The 22,037-nt window shown below is 36.7% G+C and overlaps 1 protein-coding gene across 1 annotated transcript in view; it reads left to right on the top strand.

The window, feature by feature from the left end:
• LOC144958898 (protein Wnt-9a-like) overlaps positions 1–22,037 on the top strand; it is a 50,422-nt gene that overhangs the window by 14,938 nt on the left and 13,447 nt on the right. The window contains exons 2-3 of the mRNA XM_078891176.1: positions 7,676–8,555; positions 13,991–14,271. Coding sequence (XP_078747302.1) covers positions 8,473–8,555; positions 13,991–14,271 — 364 coding nt within the window. The 5' untranslated portion in view covers positions 7,676–8,472. The remainder of the gene's footprint in view (positions 1–7,675; positions 8,556–13,990; positions 14,272–22,037) is intronic.

Here is a 22,037-nt window from a genome sequence, read left to right as displayed (position 1 = left end):
GAAAAAGGGGTTTAAGCCCGAAACGTTCCGTATTTTGTTCTTTTTTGAACATGTTCTATTCAGTTTTGTTTATTACACTTAACAGTCCACAGCTTCTAGCAGCCTAGTATCACTTTGACTATCGTGGATACTGCGATTGATCGAAACAAAACTGTTGAGCCATCAAAGATCAAAATCGGTCAGTAAAATCTGTATACCCTAGACTGCCGTAAGCGGCGGGCTATAAGAATCTTAAACAAAAATCGACATGCATTTTTTGCAGGTCCTATAACCGAACGCAATTATGGCCTTGTTTCAACATTGTTGTAATATCAAATTAAGAAATTAAGGAACAGCCACCGGTGTAAGATAAAGAACTGAATGAGTGTGTATGAAAGATGCGAGACAAAGCAATGGACGCTATTGTGAGTTTGTTTGAGAGTATTTCCATTACATCACGGGAGCTCATAACAATTTTTGTTATCAGACTTGCATATAAGTGTACGCCGGAAAGTTGAATAGATATAAAATACGTTTCGTTTTTATGAAAATAGGAGGAAAATCTTGGGCTCAAACTTTTCTTCCGTCCACAAAGAGATCAATGTTCAAAGGTAGTTTATCTATATTACCTTTCCCTGTGATCTAACTTTGCAAAATGTGCTCAAAGTGACCCACATAATGAAAGGTGCTCACTTTTTGAAATATTAAATCTCACAATATTATGTCATTTTGTTCAACTTGATTCAAGGGTATGCGTACAACTTTCATAAACAAAGCAACGTGTTTTATATATTTTTTTTAAATTTTTAATTAAAAAAAAAACTCCAATCGTTGGACAGCAACAAATCATGTGATCAATGACTCGGTTGGACGAAAAGCTTAATGTAAATCGCTCCCATTCGTTGGAGAACGATTAATGAAATCCTCGGAGACAAACTTCTGGTTTTTTAGAAATCCTCCCCCCCCCTCCCTCCTACCCTACCCGTTTTTTTTAAAAAAATGTAAACATGAAATTTCAACAATTAAATACTTGTGGCTTTGTAACACACAAATGCACAATGACACACACAAACACACAATAGACGTCTACATAAGAAACACAAAAACTTCTGCCGAGGGATGATGCGGCAAAATCATTTCATGATAACAAAGGTTTGAAAAAAATCATATGATCTAACGAAACGAGAAAAAATAAGTATATAAAGAAATGAAAAGAAAACCCATTACGGAAAACAAGACAGAACAAAACGGTTTTGCTAGGATTTTGAATTGGCAAAAGTTATCTTCGTGTCATGAAGGTGTGAATCTGGCTTGATTAATTTAGCCTTGGTGTTAAGTGTAAAACACGGCAGCTTTTTTTTTTCTTAAAAGAACGGCAAAATCTCTCCTTTTCAGATTTCTCTCAGCTGATATATTTCGTCATGCAATATCAAATTTGTTGTATTCATCTTACTACGATTTTATGATCTGTGACGGATTGTCATCAGTGAATACCTCGGATACCACCAAACACGATGGAGACTTTCTTCGATAAAACGCACCAAACGACGAATCGGTGAAAACTCATACAATATTATTCGTGCCGTGAGAATATGTGAGTAAAGAGCCTTTTCCAAGGGCTCAACTATGCGCCGAGCGAGGCTCGAACCCAGGACCTTCCGATCCGAAAACGAGTGTCATATACCAAATAAGGATCGAGAGTGGCTTCGTGTCCAAGACAGACCGGATGTGCCAGGTTTCGATCTCCAGACAAGGTCCTTCAGAGCCATTAGGCCCAAGGATCCGGAGTTTATCTCGGTTTCTATAGCGTGAAACGGACAATAACAATTGCTCGCTATCCTTTGGATAGAATGCTGGTCTTTATCGCAAAGTACCTAAAATGGTAGCACGTCTGACCGGTAATCAGAAGGTCTGAGGTTCGATCACCAGACGAGGTTGACTGATTTTTTTGGGATTTTTTTTTTTTTCTTGTATTTTTCTTTCTTGCTTGGTCTGGTACCTTTCATACACACTTGTTCATACAGTACTTGTTCAGATCTTTATCTTACATCGGTGCCTGCTCCTTAATTTCTTAATTTGATATTAGAATCGTTTTAGGGGGAAGTTAGACGTTAGTGGTTATTCTATGCTCGAATCAACAGTATAGAAATCTGACGATACTGCAATCAATCATCGGGACTCAGAACTATTTGACGCTCTAGCTTATCCTGTAAAGGATTCAGCTTCTCCTCGTGTGTGTTCTACTCTCTCTCTCTCTCTCTCTCTCTCTCTCTCTCCCTCTCTATCTATCTATCTATCTATCTCTCTATCTATCTATCTATCTATCTATCTATCTATCTATCTATCTATCTATCTATCTTTCTCTCTCTCTCTCTCGCTCTCTCTCTCTCTCTATCTATCTATCTCTTCCTCTCTATCTATCTATCTATCTATCTATCTATCTATCTATCTATCTATCTATCTCTATCTCTCTGTATCTCTCTCTTTCTCTCTCTCTCTCTATCTCTCTCTCTCTCTCTCTCTCTCTCTTTCATTCTGTCCTTCCCTCTGTCCTTCCTTTTTTTTTCTCCCTTTCCAATTGGCTTTAAATTGTTCTTCTCCCAAGAGATAATAATTTCTTTATTTCTCCCTGTAATTCTTTGAAGGGTGTCTGTCTAGACGTGAGGAAAGTCCGTAGATGTTTTATTATCACGCCACCGATGATCCGTTGTCAATTAGAATCCATGCAACAACAACTTTGATCAGGTCACAAATATCGGTGACAAGTCATACATTACGGTGTGAGATTTTTAGACAAAACAGTCTATCTCAATGAATCACAAATCAGTAATTCTATGGCGTGTCGTCACTCATCCCATATTTACTTAATTTACTTTTTCTTCCTCTATCAATTCTACATGGTGTCCGTAAAGTCTGGGCACAGTAAAGTTAAATATTTTTCAAATGCAGATTTATTGCATCGAGTTGATGCAAATTTTGTGAAACGCATTGCCATTTGCATTGCAAATGATGGCGCTCATGTTGAAGATATTATTTGAATAAAATACATAGTGAAAATAAAACTTAATTTTAATTATATACCAAAAATATTCAACTATCCTATCTGTGTGTCCAGATTTTATGGCCACCGTACTCTGGAAAAACTATTTAAAAATTTGGCCAGAAAATCCGTCCTTCAGATATCGATCGATTTAAATGACTCTCATATTAGCAAAAACTCTCAAACCCGGTACTTCGCCTGCACAACCATGCTTTAATTAGGTCAAGGTCAATTACGGTTCTTCTGCTTGTTTCCGTTTTTCACCCAAATGCCGTGTTGAAAATAACGAAAATAAGGTAACAACATTTCGCGAGACAGATATTTGCGTGAGATAAATGGAAAAGAGCGGCATGCTAGTAAGACCATTATTGTGTTTGGAAGTTGAAGCCTTGTTCACGTCTGAATATGCCATTACGTCACAGCTTTTCATCCAGGTAAATGCCGTACTCTGGAAAGATGCGCATTCAAACATTTAGCCAGAAAACACGTCCTTCAAATATCAATCCCTCATCTTGGAAAAAAAAAAAACAATTCTGAAACTTGTGTCAAGATTCATCATCCATCAAGGCTTGTGCTCTTGAGCAAGTTGCCGGTCAGCTGTCTCCACGAATCACGATCCTCTACGGTGCGCATGAAGTCTGCATTGCTTTTAAAATCACTGTTGGCCATTCGTAGGTTATTTAAATATGTAATTTTCTGTCTTCCTCTAGCTCTCTTTCCTTCGATCATCCCAGATGTTACCAACTTTTCTTTTCCGTCTCTTCTCCACACATGTCCCAGAAACCGTAACTGCCTCTTTCTGATGGTATCTATTAACATTCTTCATTTTATCATCTTCGCCAACACTTCCTCGTTCGTATAGATACTTCTCTGTCCATGACACACAATTAATAATAGCCGTCTATACCAAATTTAGAAACTGTGAACACTTTGAATTTTTTTGAATTATTCAAGGCAAACAAAAACAAACAAAAAAGAGGAAAAAGAAAGGTGGAAGGAAACAAAAACAGAAACAAATAGAAGCCAAAGAAAACATCAAACAGAACTCAGTCAAAATAAGCTGCAATAATTTTTAATTCTACTAATAACAATGACGGAAGGCAACGGAAAACCACCGTCACTAACAAACTTTCCTAGGACATCAGCAGCTGTCCCGAACACATTGAACGTTTTTCCAACTGGTGCGAAATGAAACAATCACATTGTCGGCGTGTGTCAAGATGAGGGTCATTTCAATCGGTCCACAATTGGATTCAATGGTCTGACGTCAATTCCGCCCAGAAACAAGCATCTTGGTTCTAAACAAAGAAAATCGGCACTTTTTATTCTTCATGCTAGCTCGAACTTTTTCACGTGTCATGTGATCAGAATGTATAAAAGTCAATACATGATCAGATTTAGAATGTTTTTCTCCTCTGGATACACTTTTATGCTCGTCGAAGTCGACGAAGTATTTCATAAGGGCGTCCGCCATTTTCCGATAGTTTAGAACCAGTTACTAAGTTACTATGCGTCATTACGAGGGAAGCAGTGACGTCATGACAGTTGAACCCTATTAAAGGACATGTTTTCTGGTCATTTTTTTCCGGATTCGTGTCTTTCCAGAGTACAGCAGAGTACGATGGCCTTCATGTGAAATCTTATAAATCGAGAAAAGTGTAGACTGTATTAAATGTAATAGGAAATAAAGTGACTATGAAAGTGCAAGGCGAAAACAAAGAGAGAAAAATAAAATGGTTTCTGAGAGTATATCTAGCCTTTTGAATCATCATCATCATCATCATCATCATCATCATCATCATCATCATCATCATCATCATCATCATCATCATCATCATCATTATAGATATTCAACACCACCGTTACCAATTTTCGTTCATCCATTCATTTATTCATTCATTCATTCATTCATTCATTCATTCATTCATTCATTCAGTCATTCATTCATTCATTTATTCATTCATTCTTTCATTTGCTCATTCACATTGTCCTTCATTCACCCCCCCCCTCTCCCCTACACACACACCCACACACCCACCCTCAACCCTTACACACAAAACTGGAAAATCCACATATTTCAATGGCGGTGACTGTCGGACAAACGGCGGCTTGCTGGTCACATGATTATTTTTTTCCAGTTTTTACCAACGTTTACTCATTTGCTAATAATGTGCACCTTGCACTTTTATCATTAACCTTTTGACCACAAGCAAAATCTGTAAAACAACTTGAACACAGGAATGAATGAAAACATTTTTAAAATAAATGAATAGATAAATAAATACTAAAGTTATCATTTAGTTTACTGATTAATTAATGAAACATTAAAAACAGCCGAAGGCAACAAGCAATAACGATTTTCTTGGTGTTTGTAAAGAAAGGGTTAAGTCAGATATTTGTGGTTTAACCCTCTCCTTACCAACTACAGGAAAATCCTCACATTTGTTACGATACAATGAACATTTTTCTTTATCAGATTTATTATGCACATCACAAAACTGTATGAAATATCGATGTTTTATAAAGCTTGTTAAGCTACACAAAAATGTGCATACATAGTATGTACCTACTTATTTCTCATGAGTTTGAGTGTAAAAATTCAAGTTCTATGTTTGTTCGGTATGGCATTTCTGGAAAAAATCATGAAAATGGTAGGTAAGGAGAGAGTCTAAATATTTTGGCCATGCATATTTTCGCCCTACCCCCCTTATAAATAGTGTGCGCTTGGCAAAGAAGCTCCCAACATTGCCATCCGGAAGTATAACGGGCTAACACAGAAAACTATGTGTAACCTTAAACGTTTATATGCTTGTTAATTCAGTTTAGTGAGAATTACTCAGAAACGCGGATGGCAAAAAGCAATAACAAAGACCTGAGTGACGTCAACTTCATTCTATCTATAATAGCAGCATTGTTTGCCGCATGATTTTGTGATATACCTAAAAAGCAGCATTCAATAGGAATAAAAAAATCAATGTTTAAATTACTTCTAACAATTTAAATCTATTAGATCTATGTTATACCAAAAGCAAAATCTGAAGATAATTATTGAGCATGTATTCTTTTGCCGACTCAGGGTGTCCCAAAAATCCAAACTATTTCACACTTAAATTGACAAAGCGAAATAATCGAGAACCGCAGAAGAATCAGCGTCGGCGAGACATAAAACATTTGATGGTTACGCTTGGTGACTTGGAATATATTCCTACAGAGATAACGCAGTAATTATCCTTTTAGTTATGCATTGCTTTGTGGGGGCCGGCAAGGCAACTTACGGACGGAAACACGCAGCAGTTATTTTGACAAAAGATTTGGAAATACCTTTCGATTAGAACTGTTGGTGAGTGATGACGGATATTGCAATACGTTGAAAGAGGCGGTGGTTGAGAACAATCAACGACCACGACACAAACAACAACAGTGTCATCATAAACAACAATATAACAACTACAACAACTGCTACTACTACTACTACTACTACTCCTACTACTACTACTACTACTACTACTACTACTACTACTACTACTACTACTACTGCTGCTGCTGCTGCTGCTGCTACTACTACTACTACTACTACTACTACTGCTGCTGCTACTACTACTACTACTACTACTACTACTACTACTATTACTGCTACTATTACTAATACTACTACTACTACTACTACTACTACTTCTACTACTACTACTACTACTACTACTACTACTACTACTACTACTACTACTACTAGTAGTAGTAGTAGTAGTACTTCTACTACTACAACTACTACATTGTACTACTACTACTACTACTACTACTACTACTACTACTACTACTACTACTACAACTACTACTACTGCTACTACTACGACTACTACTACTACTACTACTACTACTACTACTACTACTACTACTACTACTACCGCTGCTGGTGCTACTACTACGACTACTACTACTACTACTACTACTACTACTACTACTACTACTACTACTACTACTACTACTACTACTACTACTACTACTACTACTACTACTACTACTACTACTACTACTACTGTTTCTACTTTAATTACTGTTACTGGTGGTGCTACCGACACCACTACCATAACAACATCATCGTCAGCATCATCATCATCGTCATCATCATCATCATATTGCAAGAGAAGTCGAAATAACACATGCTGATAAGAAACAATTTAATTTATACATACCAAGGCCGAGGTGCATGCGCATGCGCGAATGAAACAACACTGAAAAGAGAGAAAACAAATTGAAAGGAAATTGAAAAGTTAAAATTATCCCTGTATTTGGTGGCCAAGACGAGGGCGTCAGTCATTATCTCACGCCTTTCTCCCATGTCGAGATCGACATCCTTGGAAATAATATTGCCACTTTTCACACCTATTGTTGTGTAATGAGGTAATATGGTCCAATTACTACTGTCGTATCTGGCAATCTTTTTCACAATATTATTATCGTTATCTCTCGATCTTCAAAAAGAGCTTAGAGACGCTTTCGTGAAATTAGATTCAAACTGGTGATAAAGATACAAAATCGCTCTAAAATTGAGAGGAATGGAAAAGGGGGAGCACAATATTATAGGAAATGATATTTAATTTGTTTACCCAAGTATTTCAATGCTAATTTTTACTTCTCTTTTTTGTTTTGTGTTCACAGAGTCTCAATTCTCAAGCACTTTTTTGTGTCAAGAACTGCTATGGACAAAAATCTAAACTTTGATTCTTGTTCTGAGTTGATTGAGCCAGACGGCGAATGACGTCAACGATTACACTGTTCGAATGAATTGAGTGAAGCTTTTGTAAAAAGGATTTGATTTTCAACGAGTTCTACTTTTTCATTCACTGAAAATTACAGGATCAGAAAAATGGATGGATTGTCGATAGCTCGAAAATATATATAATTTTTTTCTTCTGTGATTTGTGTTCAGATGATGAAAAAAATCATTCCAAATATTCGCTGGATTAGAAAGTCATGCCGTGATTCTAATGGATTCTAGTGCTGTGATAGTTCATACGATAAGATGCGTCCTAAAGTTCTAGAATGTTTATATTGGTTTGATGTTGCGAGGCTATAATTAGCATTTCTTTTGATGGAACAATTAATTTATTCAACTGTGTGAAGGGTGTTGTTTTCTTTTTTATAACTTTCTTCCATCAACAATAAAAAAAACATAAGAATTTGTAAACCCCCGCCCCCCTTTCCAAAAAATAAACCTCCAACAGATTTCTGCAATTATATTTACCCTAAATTATTTTACTGAATCTGTTTTTATCGTCCAAATTATTATCATCACCATCATACAATCATCTTCTTGGTCGTGAATATCGTTATTATCGTCATCGACATTATCATCATCCTCATCACCAGCATCACTGACGTCATTGACTGTGAGTGCATAGCATGACCCAGACCTGGCGTCAATTCAGTCATGCCTCCAGAGTCACGTGACAGACATGAGAATTGAGACCAGCAAGAGAGTCGTCCTACAGCTAGGATTTCTCATTATCGCTCTCCCCGATATACTGGGGTTCTTCGGGTAAGTCTTCGATTTTATAGATAGTATGCGCTTGGATAAGAAACTCGCAATATCGAAGTCCCGGGTTTGAGAGTTTTTGCCAATATGAGAGCCATTTAAATAGATCAATATTTAATTGAAGGACGAGTTTTCTGGCCATATTTTTAAACGGTTGAGTGGGTGTGTTTAATAGGGGGGGGGGGACAAAAAAATAAACTGATATTCATTGTGCATCTTGTATCATTTTTAATATCTAGTTTATAGCGCTATATCCACCAATTGGGGACCTTTGGATGAGACAATGAACAAAAATAAATATAACAGCTTCGATAAAAAAAAAATTAAAAATAAAAAATAAAAAAAAAAACAAAACAAAACAAAACAAAAAAAACACGGAAGTTACGGGCTCAAAACTCTTCTTTGGGCCAATAACAAAAAAAAAAATATTATAAAACATGAATATATCTGAATCTCTTACATTCCAGGCAGACGGCATACTAATATTTTGGCGCGTATTGTTGATTAGTTGTTGGTGTCTCGTCTTGTCACAAACGTCCAGAAATGTTAAGCGTGGTCAGTGGCCGGATATGTCATAATGAACAATTCTGGTACGGACGTTGGGTCCGTGGGTAAAGCACTTAACACACATTACCCCAGTCGACTCAGGTGTGATTGAGTACTATCTGTACTATCTGACTATAGACAATTACGGATATTGTAAGAGAATTCGTACAAAAAGGAAGACTAAAAGATGACGGATACCGTATGAAATGGAAATGTCATTCCATATGGCCTGGAGGAGAGTAAATAAAACGTTGTGCAGCGTTTTGAGCATGGCAAATCCGAGGAAATGCGCTATATAAATGTTCACATTAATTTGTTTATTAATCTAATTTTCACTTTCGATAATCGCTGCCGTGTATTTTGAGTCCTTTTATAAAAGACGTCAATGGCCTGTTTCACTCAATTTTACGACAATCAACCCAGTAACTGATGGGCACTAGTGTGGGTTAACCAAACGTATTTGTGGCACATCGCCTTTAAGCGGGATATTGTTAGAATTTTCTAGATGATAAAAATGGAACTTATGGTTTGTAGTATGTGGCTTGAGTTAAGTTTTGTGGTTTTATTGAGGAGTAGGAATGTATTTTCTTAAACAGACAAACCGGACAATCGATTATTTCTGTTCGACTTAAAGGTTCAGAATCTCTTTTTTTACGTCTGGTTAATAATAGTAATAATAATAAAAATAATAATGATAATAATTATAATAATAATAATAATAATAATAATAATAATAATAATAATAATAATGATAATAATAATAATAATAATAATAATAATAATAATAATAATAATAATAATAATAATAATAATAATAATAATAATAATAATAATAATAATGGTAATAATAATAATAATAATAATAATAATAATAATAATAATAATAATAATAATAGTAATAGTAATGATAATGATGATGATGACGATGATGATGATAATAATAATAATAATAATAATAATAATAATAATAATAATAATAATAATAATAATAATAATAATAATAATAATAATATACATGTATACCACGCATCTACCCCTAAATGAACAGAAAGGCCCTTGGCGCGATACAATAGGTTTGTATAAATTACTACGACATAATCTTATGCATGCATTTAATTAATCAAGCTCTCCATCCAACCAATCCCGTCAGCATACCGTCTTTAAGGGATAGGTCACATTTTTAAAGAAAAAAAGCCTCAGCCAATGCTCTCAAACCTTGAAGATTTTATTTTCAAATTCTTTCTGAAAAAAGCGAACTGAATCGTTAATTAACACAAACGAATATCTTAATAGATTAAAGTAGTGAACTCGAGTATGGCTGTGTGAATCAAAGGAACTGATAAGGATTAATCGTAGGTTTGGGTCATTTGGAAGGGATGTCTGCTGATGCTGGCGGTTCTATCTAGTGCGTTCAATCAAGATTTTGATTTCTCACTCATGGGAAAAGCGGTTGTACTTATCAACCATTAACTGCTGTCGTGTCCTGGAAAAAAAAACTTGTATTTAAAATTTTGGCCAGAAAACTCGTCCTTCAATAACTATCAATCGATTTTCCAGGGAATAACTATTATTCGCTGAGCGATGCTCGAACCCAGGACCTTCAGATCCGGAAGCGAGTGTCATATTACTAGATCACCTGGCCGTTAACAGCGTTGTCTCTGTCGGGAAAAAAAATCTAATAATTTCGCCTAACAGGCGTAATGTCTCGTTATACATGTTATGTGTTGCTGTTGGTCAGGGACCCTTTGTAAAGAGCTTTGAGCATGTTTAGTGGATATTGCACTGTATAAAAGGTCACTTTTTTTTTTTTGCTTTTTAAAAATCTTTTCCTTGTTTTTGTTTTTATAATTATTGTTGGTATCTTTTTTTAAATGATATTATGAATGTAAGGTTAAACCAACTGACATTTTGGGTTAAACTGAGTTGACTCTCCAACCAAGAATCCTATGATTCCTTTCTTTCCTTTTTATTCTTTTTTCTTCTCTATCATTAAAAAAAATTCACTCTTTTAAAATTTTTATTTCATTTTTGTTTTTGTTTTTTAATTTAATTTTATTTCTATTTTATTTTTATATTTTGACTTAATATTTTCGCTTAGGACACGGTGTTAGTTTCTTTCTTTCTTGTATTTAAAATTTCGAACGATTTCCCAAATTAGATACCTGCCCGAATTAGATACCAATGTGAAATTGAATGTAGATAAACTTAAGTTTGATAAACGAAAACAGATAATGTGAACGTTTCAGGTTTTTCCCTTTATCACAAAAGCAGGATGAATGAAAGAAACAGTACAGACGAATGAGAGAATAATAATATGTGATAATGATAATGATGTTGTTTGGCTTACACTGCCCGAAATTAGGAACGAAATCGAATCTTAAACGCAAGGGGCAGCGTGGCTCATCGGAATCACCTCACTTTACCCAGGTGCAAATGAGTACCAGTTCGCTGATGAAAGTAATCTTTGACGGACTAGCGTCCATTCAAGAGGATAATAGAAAGTTAGCATGGCTCGGTGGTACGGTCTTTGCTTCGTACCCGAAAGGTACCGAGTTCGACCACCCGACGTTGCGCTGTGTGGCCTTGAGCAAGTCACCTCGTCCTGGCTCAATTTGCGTCGCTGCACTGCGGCTGACGCCTAGGTTATTCCAGTCTTACCTTGGAATAGACCCTTGAGACAAATTTCCCCTATGGGATGAATATAGGACATTTTATTTCATCTATTTTTATCTAAACGTTTCGTTCAGGTTTTTGTTTGTTTGTTTTTTTTGTTTGTTGTTTTTTTTTTATTTTAAACATAATATAGAAATATGTCTAGACGCTAAATTTTGACATGAGAAGATGTAGAAGAGGACATGTCTAGTGCACAAGAGGAAAAGCTTATAATAATATGAGATTATGGAAATTGAAACGGATGTTATGTGTAAAGCTTAACGAAAGACAATAATAAAATGTCTGAGTTCTCATGTTGTACCTGAACTCGTATTGATGGAATGCGGTTGGAGCGACGTGTACTTATTTACAGGTCCGATAATCCGATATGTTATGGGCCTAATGTTGATTTTGAATACTCTCAAACCAACATTAAAAATTATTCAATTACAGCAATGCTAAATAAAGCCAATACTTGTGTTCTGTTTAAGACCTACTAAGATGTTTTAATAATAATAATACTGCTGAAAACTTATATAGCGCTATAACTCCGAGACATCAGACTCTAAGCGTTTAAAGTATTGAATGCAACTCGTATGTTGTTTCTTTTGGTGGTTAGGCTTTTTATTTTGACTTTATATTTTGGTCAGTGTAAGGCTACGATTTTACGGTGGCTACGGTCAGCCAGATTGATGATTGATAAGTTGTGCTGGTATGTGGTCTAGTGGTTTTGCTCGCTCTGTTCTGCTCGTAATATAAATAGGGCAGAAAAGTCGTGACGTCACACCTTCTAATCTTCAGGTTCCAAAGTCATTGGAAGTGTACATCTAACCAGTCCTTCGGAGGACTAATAATGAATAGCTAACATATTGAATTATAAGATGGCATGACTTTTTTAGTAGAAGGATGTGTAGGCAGATCCTTATGATTACGGATTTAAAAGAGCGAGGATGGATGATCTTTATTGACGACCAGCTATATATTTAGACTAGAAAATAAGATGCCATCACTCTGAAACCAGAGGATCATTCACCCAAGTTATATATGTATTCAGTCCTACGAAGAGTGATTTTACACTTCCAATTAGATTGGAACCAGTTTTTGGTCATCACTTTCCATCACTATTGCGTCCCGTTTTCAGATCTTCTAATACATCTGTTCACTAAGGGTTATGCTCACACTGTTCTGCCATAACAATTGTAATCAAGACACACAACAATTAGTAACCTTAAAAATCGTTTCTAGTCTGTGAGAGATAATATTGTGAGAAAAAAAACTTGAGATTTTATAGAGCGCAATATCCACTAAACATGCTCAAAACATTTTACAAAGGGTCCCTGATCAACAGCAACACGTAACACGTAGAACGAGACAAAGCCTGTTAGGCGATATTACAATTTTTTTTCCGACAGAGACAACACTGTTAACGTTTTACACCTGAGTACGGTGAGAGAATGTGAGTAAAGAGTCTTTTCCAAGGACTCAACTATGCTCCGAGTGAGGCTCGAACCTAGGACCTTCCAATCCGAAAGAGAGTGTCACACCACTAGACCACATAACCGGACAACTTATCAATCGTCGATCTGGCTAACCGTAGCCTCCGTAAAATCGTAGCCTGACACTGACCTAAGCATAAAGTCAAAATACAAAGCCAAACCACCAAAAGAAAACAAAATGCGAGTTGCATTCAATACGTTAACTAATGGTATCCGTTTTTTCCTTGATTACTACAGTGCTTTTATCTATAAAAATTAAGAAATTAAGGAGCAGGCACCGGTGTAAGATAAAAAACTGAACAAGTGTGTATGAAAGATGCCAGACAAAGCGAGAAGGAAAAAATACAAGGTAAAAAAGCATCTAAAAAAAACGACTGGAATAACCCAGGCGTCAGCCGCAGTGCAGCGCCGCAAATTGAGCTCGGGCCAGGTGACTTGCTCAAGGCCACACTACGAAGCAAAGACCGTTCCGCTGAGCCACGCTGCCCCTAATAGTTTGTGAGTAATTCTCACTAAACTGCATTAACCAGACTATTAACGTTCAAGGTTACACATAATTTTATGTGTAGGTCCGTTATAATATTTCCGGATGGCAATGTTTTGAGTTTCTTAGCCAGGCGCACGCTATCTAAACACAGTTTGTGTATTTGTATGTATAATCTGGCCGACGGATGTTGTGATTATTCTACCTAAACGCATAGCACCAATAGTTAATTTAAACATTTCTTTGTTTTTCATTGTCAGTCTGACGGCAAGGGAACCCCTCCTGTCTCTATCACCGGCCTCCGAACAAAGGGTGCTGCATCTACGTCGGCACCAAGGAAAGACCAGGACGACGTCCACGGAACTCTGCAACATGCTGGCGCTGCACCGGAAGCAGAAGAGGATGTGCCGGAGAGGGCGTGGCATGGCCGTCACTTTGGTGAGAGCCACGAGATTGTCTGCTCTGGAATGCCAGCATCAATTTCAGCACGAACGCTGGAATTGTACGTTGGGGAAATACAGGAATAATATACTAGAAGAAGGTGAGTGGTTACCAAGGTGACAAATTACGGAGCTCGCGCTGGTTTAACTCGCTCAATCCTAGAGATTTTTGCTACTTTTCAAAATTGGAAAAAAAATGCATTAAAATTGAGCATGTGCATAGATAGTTTTATTCAGCTATCATTAACAAGTAAAAATTAAAAACATTAGCTTTGATACTACACCTATAATTTGTCTCATAAAATTGTAATAAATAGGCAAGGGGGAAAAGTAACCCGAGTAAACTACGGATATAGTTGGTGTCAGGGTTGAGTGAGTTAATATAAAGATCTGAAAAAGTGTGTATGAAATAGTGCTAGACAAAGTAAAAAGAAAAATACAAGAAAGCTGTGTGTTTAGATGTCTGTATGGATTGGGACCTGAATATTTGCAGGAACTGATTGATGAACCCACTCGAAATTTAAGATCATCCCAGTCCCAACTTCTGAAGGTTACCACCTCAAAATCCACTTTTGGTAATTTAAAAAAAAGCCTTTTCATCCATTGCTCCGTGCCTATGGAACGCACTCAGTCCTCGGACAAAGTCCTGTGAAAATTTATCATCTTTCAGGAAATGTCTGAAGACTGAGTTGTTCCGTAAGGCTTATTTTTTATGAAATGGATGTTGCTTAGATTTTGTGTCTGTATTCATGCTTATTATGTGGTGTCGTGATTTAATTTATTTTTTAAAAACATTTTTATTATGCAAAGCGCCGCAGAGCACGATTAACGTGGATGTTTAGGCGCTATATAAATTCCTTATTTATTACTATTTATTTGATTATTTATTAAGAAAAAAATACTGTCCCAAAAAATAAATCAGCGTCGAGGAAGACGATTTTTGGGGATGTTTTTATTCTCATATTTTTGCCTCTGGTTTGACTGGCACTATTTCATACACAGTATTTTTGGATTTTTACGTGACAGTTAAAACATTTGGTCAGATTAAAGGAGAATTTGTGACACGCACCCCCACCCCATCCCGCATTGTGACAATATTGATTCTGTTGGGTGGCTTACAGGCTGAATTGGATTTCATAGCGATAAAATAAGAATCGTTGCTTTGTAAAGCGCTTTGAGCACTTTAAGTGGATATAGCGTTTATATAAAAGCTCAATTTTTTAAATCTTTTTTTGTTTGTTTGTTGTTTTAGGGTTTGTTTGTTTGTTTGTTTTTGTTTTTGTTTTTTTTTTGTTTTTTGAGGTGAGGGGGGGGGGTTTGTTCTTTGTTTGTTTTGTTTTTGGTTCAATTTATGTATTTTTGAAGGCAGTGGGGTTTATGAAACTGACAAAAACTGGAATTTAACCTTTCGGATCATTTCGGTTTTAAAGTCGCTTAACTTCTTACACTCTAAAGGGACTGAACCACATGACTTTTAGGTGCCTTTCTAGATTTTAAGAATTTAATGAAAGTTCCGAGGTCTGGAACCCACGACCTTCGGATCTGGATTAAAAGATAAAATTCTGACGTATTTTGTATATGCAATTATTATCCAATTAGTCTTCCGTGTGTATACCTTAAATGCTGTGAAGCTTTGTAAACTGGTAGATAGTATGACCCGGTTGTTCTGGGTTCGAATCCCGCTCTGGGCAGCGCAATGATGAGTCCTTGGAAAAGGCTCTTTACTCATAATATTATCTCACGTTCTGAGGTGTAAAAAGAGTGGCTAGCCGTTAACAACGTTGTTTCTGTCCCGAAAAAAAAATTGTGATATTGTCCTACAAGCGGCATGTATTGTTCTGCATGATAAATGTTGCTGTTTGCTTGAGACACCTGCCTTGTAAAGAGATTTGAACACGTTTAGTGGATGTTGTTCGTATATACATGCTTACCTTTTTTTGTGTTTTTAAAAAATAAATTGAGTTCAGTTGTTTTGTTTTGTTTTGTTTTGTTTTGTTTTGTTTTGTTTGTTTTTTTTTTGTTTTTTTTTTGGGGTGTTGTTTTAATGGTTTATTTTTTAGTTTTGTATATATATTTTACTTTGTTTTTTTCTGTTTTTTTTTTGTTTTGTTTTTTTTGGCTTTTTTTTTTGTTGTTCATTTATTGCTTTTGATTGATTTATTCTTTTTTCGCTTTTGTTTTTTTTTTCTCAAGACAAATGCTTACATTTTCAAATTCTACTAAGTTTGAATTTTGATTTTCAAATTTGCTCATCTCGTTCCTTTAGAAAATAACACCAGAATGACGTTGAACGGTCGTTATTAGAAGTTGGGTTGTATAATAGTTAATTAGGTTTGTCGGTCTATAAAACAGATACAATTTCGTTAGTGTGGTCTTATGTCACGAACTTTAATTCGAAAAATATGGTAGTTATTAGTTCCTTATTGGTGCTATGCTTACCACGCTGTCGTCGTTCTTGTAACTAATACAGACTTTTATCAACGGCCCCATCTGGACAGGTGTCTGAGAATAATGTTCTTTTGCCACCTGAGAGCAGGTCTGTTTTGTAACGGCATTGATTAAAAGCAATGAGTAGAAATGAGTTTCCTTCTTTCGGCGTTTTTCGTGTCCTGTTGTTGTTAATTAATGACTTGGCATAAGAGCGAAGTGTGTTTATTTAAAGGTCTGATAACCCAAATTGTTATGGCCTCATTGTTTTAATGGGTATAATAAACTATCAAACTAGGGCAAATTATTTTCCATTTCAGTAATGTTAAATCAGGTCGATAATAGGATTCAATAGTCTGATGTCACTTCCGCCCAGCAACGAGCAGCTCGGTTCTAAACAAAGAAAATCGGTACTTTTTATTCTTCATGGTGGCTAGCACTTTTCACATGTCATGTGAACAGAATGTATAAAAGTCAAAACACGATCAAATTTTAAATGTTTTTTCTCCTCTGGATACACTTTTTTTGCTCGTCGGAGAAGTATTTCATTAGGGTGTCAGCAATTGTTCCGATAGATTAGAACCAGTTACTATGCGTCATTACGAGGGAAGTGACGTCACGACTGTTGAAGCCTATTGCCTCCCAATGTCATTCCTGCAAATATGGGCACGTCGCTTGATAAGTATGTGTGATGTACTTTCTTTGTGTTTTTCAATGATCAGAATAAAGTCTTATAACTTGGAAAAGTTTTTATTCTGTGAATTTGAACAATGAGGTATTTTATAAGGTTGAGGCAATATTATAAAAAAGAGGTTAAGATTTAGGATGCAGTTGCATATAGTGATGATCAGGAGGAGAGAAAGAAGGTGGAGGTAGTGTAAAAAGGGGAGAATGTGGAAGATGAAAATTAGTAGGAGGCGGAGGCGGAGGAAGAAGAAGAAGAAGAAGAAGAAGAAGAAGAAGAAGAAGAAGAAGAAGAAGAAGAAGAAGAAGAAGAAGAAGAAGAAGAAGAAAAGGGAGGAGGAGGAGGAGGAGGAGGAGGAGGAGGAGGAGGAGGAGGAGGAGGAGGAGGGTGAGGATAAATTGGAATTCTCTCAATAGAAGAATTAAATTCATTGCACTTTATAATAATAACATTCTGTCACGTCTCTCACCTCTCTCTCTCTCTCTCTCTCTCTCTCTCTCCCTCTCTCTCTCTCTCTCTCTCTCTCTGTCTATCTCACCCTCTCATTATTTTTTCTTGCTTACTTACTTACTTACTTACTTACACACACACACACACACTCACACACACACATACATACACACACAATTGACACACATACACCCTCATACATATGGATACACACGCACATACAAATTTTACACACATACACATTCTTACCATGACACACATTCACACTCAAGAATCAATGAAATGTCACAAACATGTAATTTTGGTAATCATAGTTCAACACGATAAGTCACCCCCCCCCCGCTCCCCCTACGTCCATCCAACAACGTCTTCCGCCACCACCAGCACCTCATCATCCTCCTCCTCCTCCTCCTCCTCCTCCTCCTCCTCCTCCTCATTCTCCTCCTCCTCCACCTACTGTTCCCTCCTATCACTTTCACTACCACAGCCTGAGTCGCCTGATAATTGTTCAGTCGGAATACCCACGATCTACAAGGGACATGGGGTTGGGGTGGGGGGGGGGGGGGGGGGGGTGAGGGGAGAGAGGAAATGCCAGGACGGCTACGGAGTTGTTTGTTCACACCACAACTCTCGACCGTTGTCCTAATCATCGGGCTATAGAGGATGTCTTAAATCACCTGGACCAGACGTTATCATATGGTGGACGAGTCTATTACAGCGGCTATCTGTCCACTGGGGGGAGATTAATTTTTATTAAGGCCAATAACTACTACTACTAACTCTTGCCTACTTTTATAAATGTGGATTGATGTTGACTCATTGGACGGGGGGGCGGGGGGGGGGGGGCGACTGTTTCGTCGTTAGAAAAGTTCTATAATGAAATTTGGTAATGATAAATAAATAAGTGGATGAAAATAAATTTGTAGTTATATATATATATATATATATATATATATATATATATATATATATATATATTATTGGTTTGCTCATAATAGTTGGGTTTTAGAAAGATTTAATGCCATGGCGATGATGGTAATGATGATGGTGATGTTGGTGATTGTTGAAATGGTGATGATGATGGTGATGATGATGATGATGATGATGATGATGATGATGATGATGATGATGATGATGTGTATGATGATGATGATGATGATGATGATGATGATGATGATGATGATGATGATGATGATGATGATTTTACAGCCATTTTTTTAAAACTGTAAATTATAATACTTCTATGCATCAAAATCACCCTGATATTATAATACTGTATGGATCTATGTATCACGTATTGCCGTATGACCTGTGATAAATGCTGTGTTTTGCATAGCAAGACCTTATACATTTCATATTCATATCGTTTAACCCTCTCCTTACCACCCATAGGAAAAATTGTCACATTCTTTGCGATGCATCGAACATTTTTCTCATTCTGATTTCTTTTGTAAATCATAATATTCGAAGAAAAATGTTTGCTATAGTTAAAGTATATTAACAATGTGTTGAAGAGCTCGTTTAGCAGGAAAAAATAAGGATTGCAAGAACTAACAGCTTTTGTGTTTGAGTGAAATAAATCTATTTTTGTATAGGTTGGGTGTGACGTTTTGGGGAAAATCCGGAAAATGGATGGTAAGGAGAGAGTTAAACCCAGGACGAGGAGTTTAAACTCATTAACCAATTAACTGCCGTACTCTGGAACAAACACGAATTAAAAAATTTAGCCAGAAAACTCGTCCTTCAAATATCGATCAATTTAATGACTTTCATCCTCGTGGGGTCCCAGGTTTGAGAGTTTTTGCAAAGATGAGGGTCATTTTAATCGACATTTTGCCGTTTAGAAAAAAGTTCTTATGTTCATCCTATAATATTATAATCTTCTGTATATCTGTATATCTGCATCTGTTTGGGATACACCAAGACTAGCGAGGTGTTTGTCTATGCGTCTGTATGTCCCCTGGTTTGCCTCTCTGTTTGTATAGATAGACTCGTGGGTGATGATGCTCAAATCTGGGTACAAATTAAATAATTACTATATTCCTGGCTAGTGGTCAATATATTGGATATATTATAATGTATTACTGTATTCTTTCTCACCTCACTGATGTCCCGATAGCTCAATTGATAGAGCACTTGCTTCACACACAATAGGACCGAGTGAAAAACGGGCGAAGTCTATTTTTTTTTTCTGACCTTCCTGTCCACCCAGCAGTGATTGGGTAGCTGGGTCTGGTCGATCTGGCGAAAAGCACTTTGCGATAGACTAGCGTCCTAACCAAAAGATAGAAAGCAATTGCTGTATCCGTTTCACGCTATAGAAACCGAGATAAACTCCGGCTGCATGGGTCTAATGGCTCTGAATGACTACTTTTTTTCTCACCTCATTATTTTACTCCGACAGCTGTTTCGGTAGTTTTTCTACCTCATCAGATGAGGCATTGAGGGTTTACGTAGAAAAAAAAAAAAAAAAAAGAATACGACGAGAAAAATCACAATGATATTTTGACTCCTTTAAATAGTCGAGCACTATCAATTTCCCTATAATATTTTAATATAAGATTCTTACACTCTTTTTTTTTCCTGGAATTCCTGAATTTTGGAATCGCTGCACGAGCTTGCGTATGCGTGTTAGGATCAAAGTTCAATTTTTTTAAAACCCAAGAGTGCAAGAGATCTTTTATTCTAGCCACCCCTCAATCGATTCTGATTTTGTTGTCTTTGACATTTCAAAAAACATTTTACTTTTTTTTTTTTTTAAATCTAATTTTAGTGAATTTGAACGTTTGATAATCTGACATCACAAATTATTTTTGTAAACTTTATATATTATGCGTAACTACGAGGCAGCAACACTTAACATGTAGGACGAGACATGATGCCTCTTAGGCGATATTACCTTTTTTTCGGACAGAGACAACGCTGTTAACAGAAAGGTACTCATTTTACACCTGAGTACGGTGAGAGAATGTGAGTAAAGAGTCTTTTCCAAGGACTCAACTATGCGCCGAGCTTGGCTCGAACCCAGCACCTTCCTAGCCGAAAGCGAGTGTCATACCGCAAGTCCAAATAGCCGCATAGAATATAACCCACCTAAGGTAACTTTTTTGGCCGACTTTTTTTTTTTTTTGGTTGTATGGTTTATTCCTGACGGTCCTACTCAATGACTTACCTATCACTTCAAGACTTTCGCCTCCTTGTTACATACAGATTGCAGTCGTACATGTTAATTAGCAACCACTGTACCGTGCCTAAATCGGTGGGTGTGGGGTTCGAGTACAGTAATTAACATTTTATTCTTTTCTTCTTCTTCTTCTTCGTTCCCGTCACGTCACATGGTCAGTCCAGTCTGGTGAATGAAGCCCACAGTGGTCCTGAGGTCGTCCTCACTGCCGTACAGCTTCTTTGAGTATGGGGTTGGGTCAGGCCAGAAGTTCCATTTTATTCACCTGCCACACTCCCGTCTCCGTCCGTGTGTCGTTATATAGATAGTATGCGCTTGGCTAAGAAGTTCATAACATTGCCATCCGGAAGTATAACGGACCAACACACAAAACTGTGTGTATCCATGAACGTTTATAGTCAGGTTAATACAGTTCAGTGAGCATTACTCATAAACGCGGATGGCAAAAAACAATAACAAAGACCTGAGTGACGTCATCTTCGAACTATCTATATTTTCTGTTTTCACTCTCTCAAAATTAAGCCCGCGATAATTCTAAGAAAAATCCTTTTTAAAAAAGTTTTGTTTGCTTGTTGAATTGTTTGTTTTTCTTTAAAACATTATTTAAAAAAAAAAAAAAAACTAATGCAGACTAACGCTTCACAAGGGGTTCCAAATCAACAGCAATACATAATAGATACAAGTCGAGACATGTCGCCTGTAAGATCCTATGATTGTCATATTATTATTATTTTTGAAAATACTCTCAAACCTACGCTAAATCAACAGTGGGGTCTGTTAAATCTGTTAGCTATTCTTCTTCTTCATCTCCTCCTCCTCTTCCTCCTCCTCCTCCTCCTCCTGCTGCTTCTTCTTCATCTCCTACTCCTCTTCCTCCTCCTCCTCCTCCTCCTCCTCCTCCTCCTCCTCCTCCTCCTCCTTCTTCTTCTTCTTCTTCTTCTTCTTCATCTTCTTCTTCTTCTTCTTCTTCTTCTTCTTCTTCTTCTTCTTCTTCTTCTTCTTCTTCTTCTTCTTCTTTTCCTCCTCCCCCTCCTCCTTCTCCTCCTCCTCCTTTAGACTACAAGCCACGTCTGGTGCAGTTATCGTTTTACGATAATCACTCCACACATGTTCATATTCAT

This window comes from Berghia stephanieae, chromosome 13 (genome assembly GCF_034508935.2).
Source record: "Berghia stephanieae isolate SIO BIC M18660-M18661 chromosome 13, UCSD_Bste_1.3, whole genome shotgun sequence".
Classification (NCBI taxonomy): domain Eukaryota; kingdom Metazoa; phylum Mollusca; class Gastropoda; order Nudibranchia; family Aeolidiidae; genus Berghia; species Berghia stephanieae.
The sequence above is the reverse complement of the archived record's forward strand: the minus strand, read 5'-3'. Positions and strand labels throughout refer to the sequence as shown.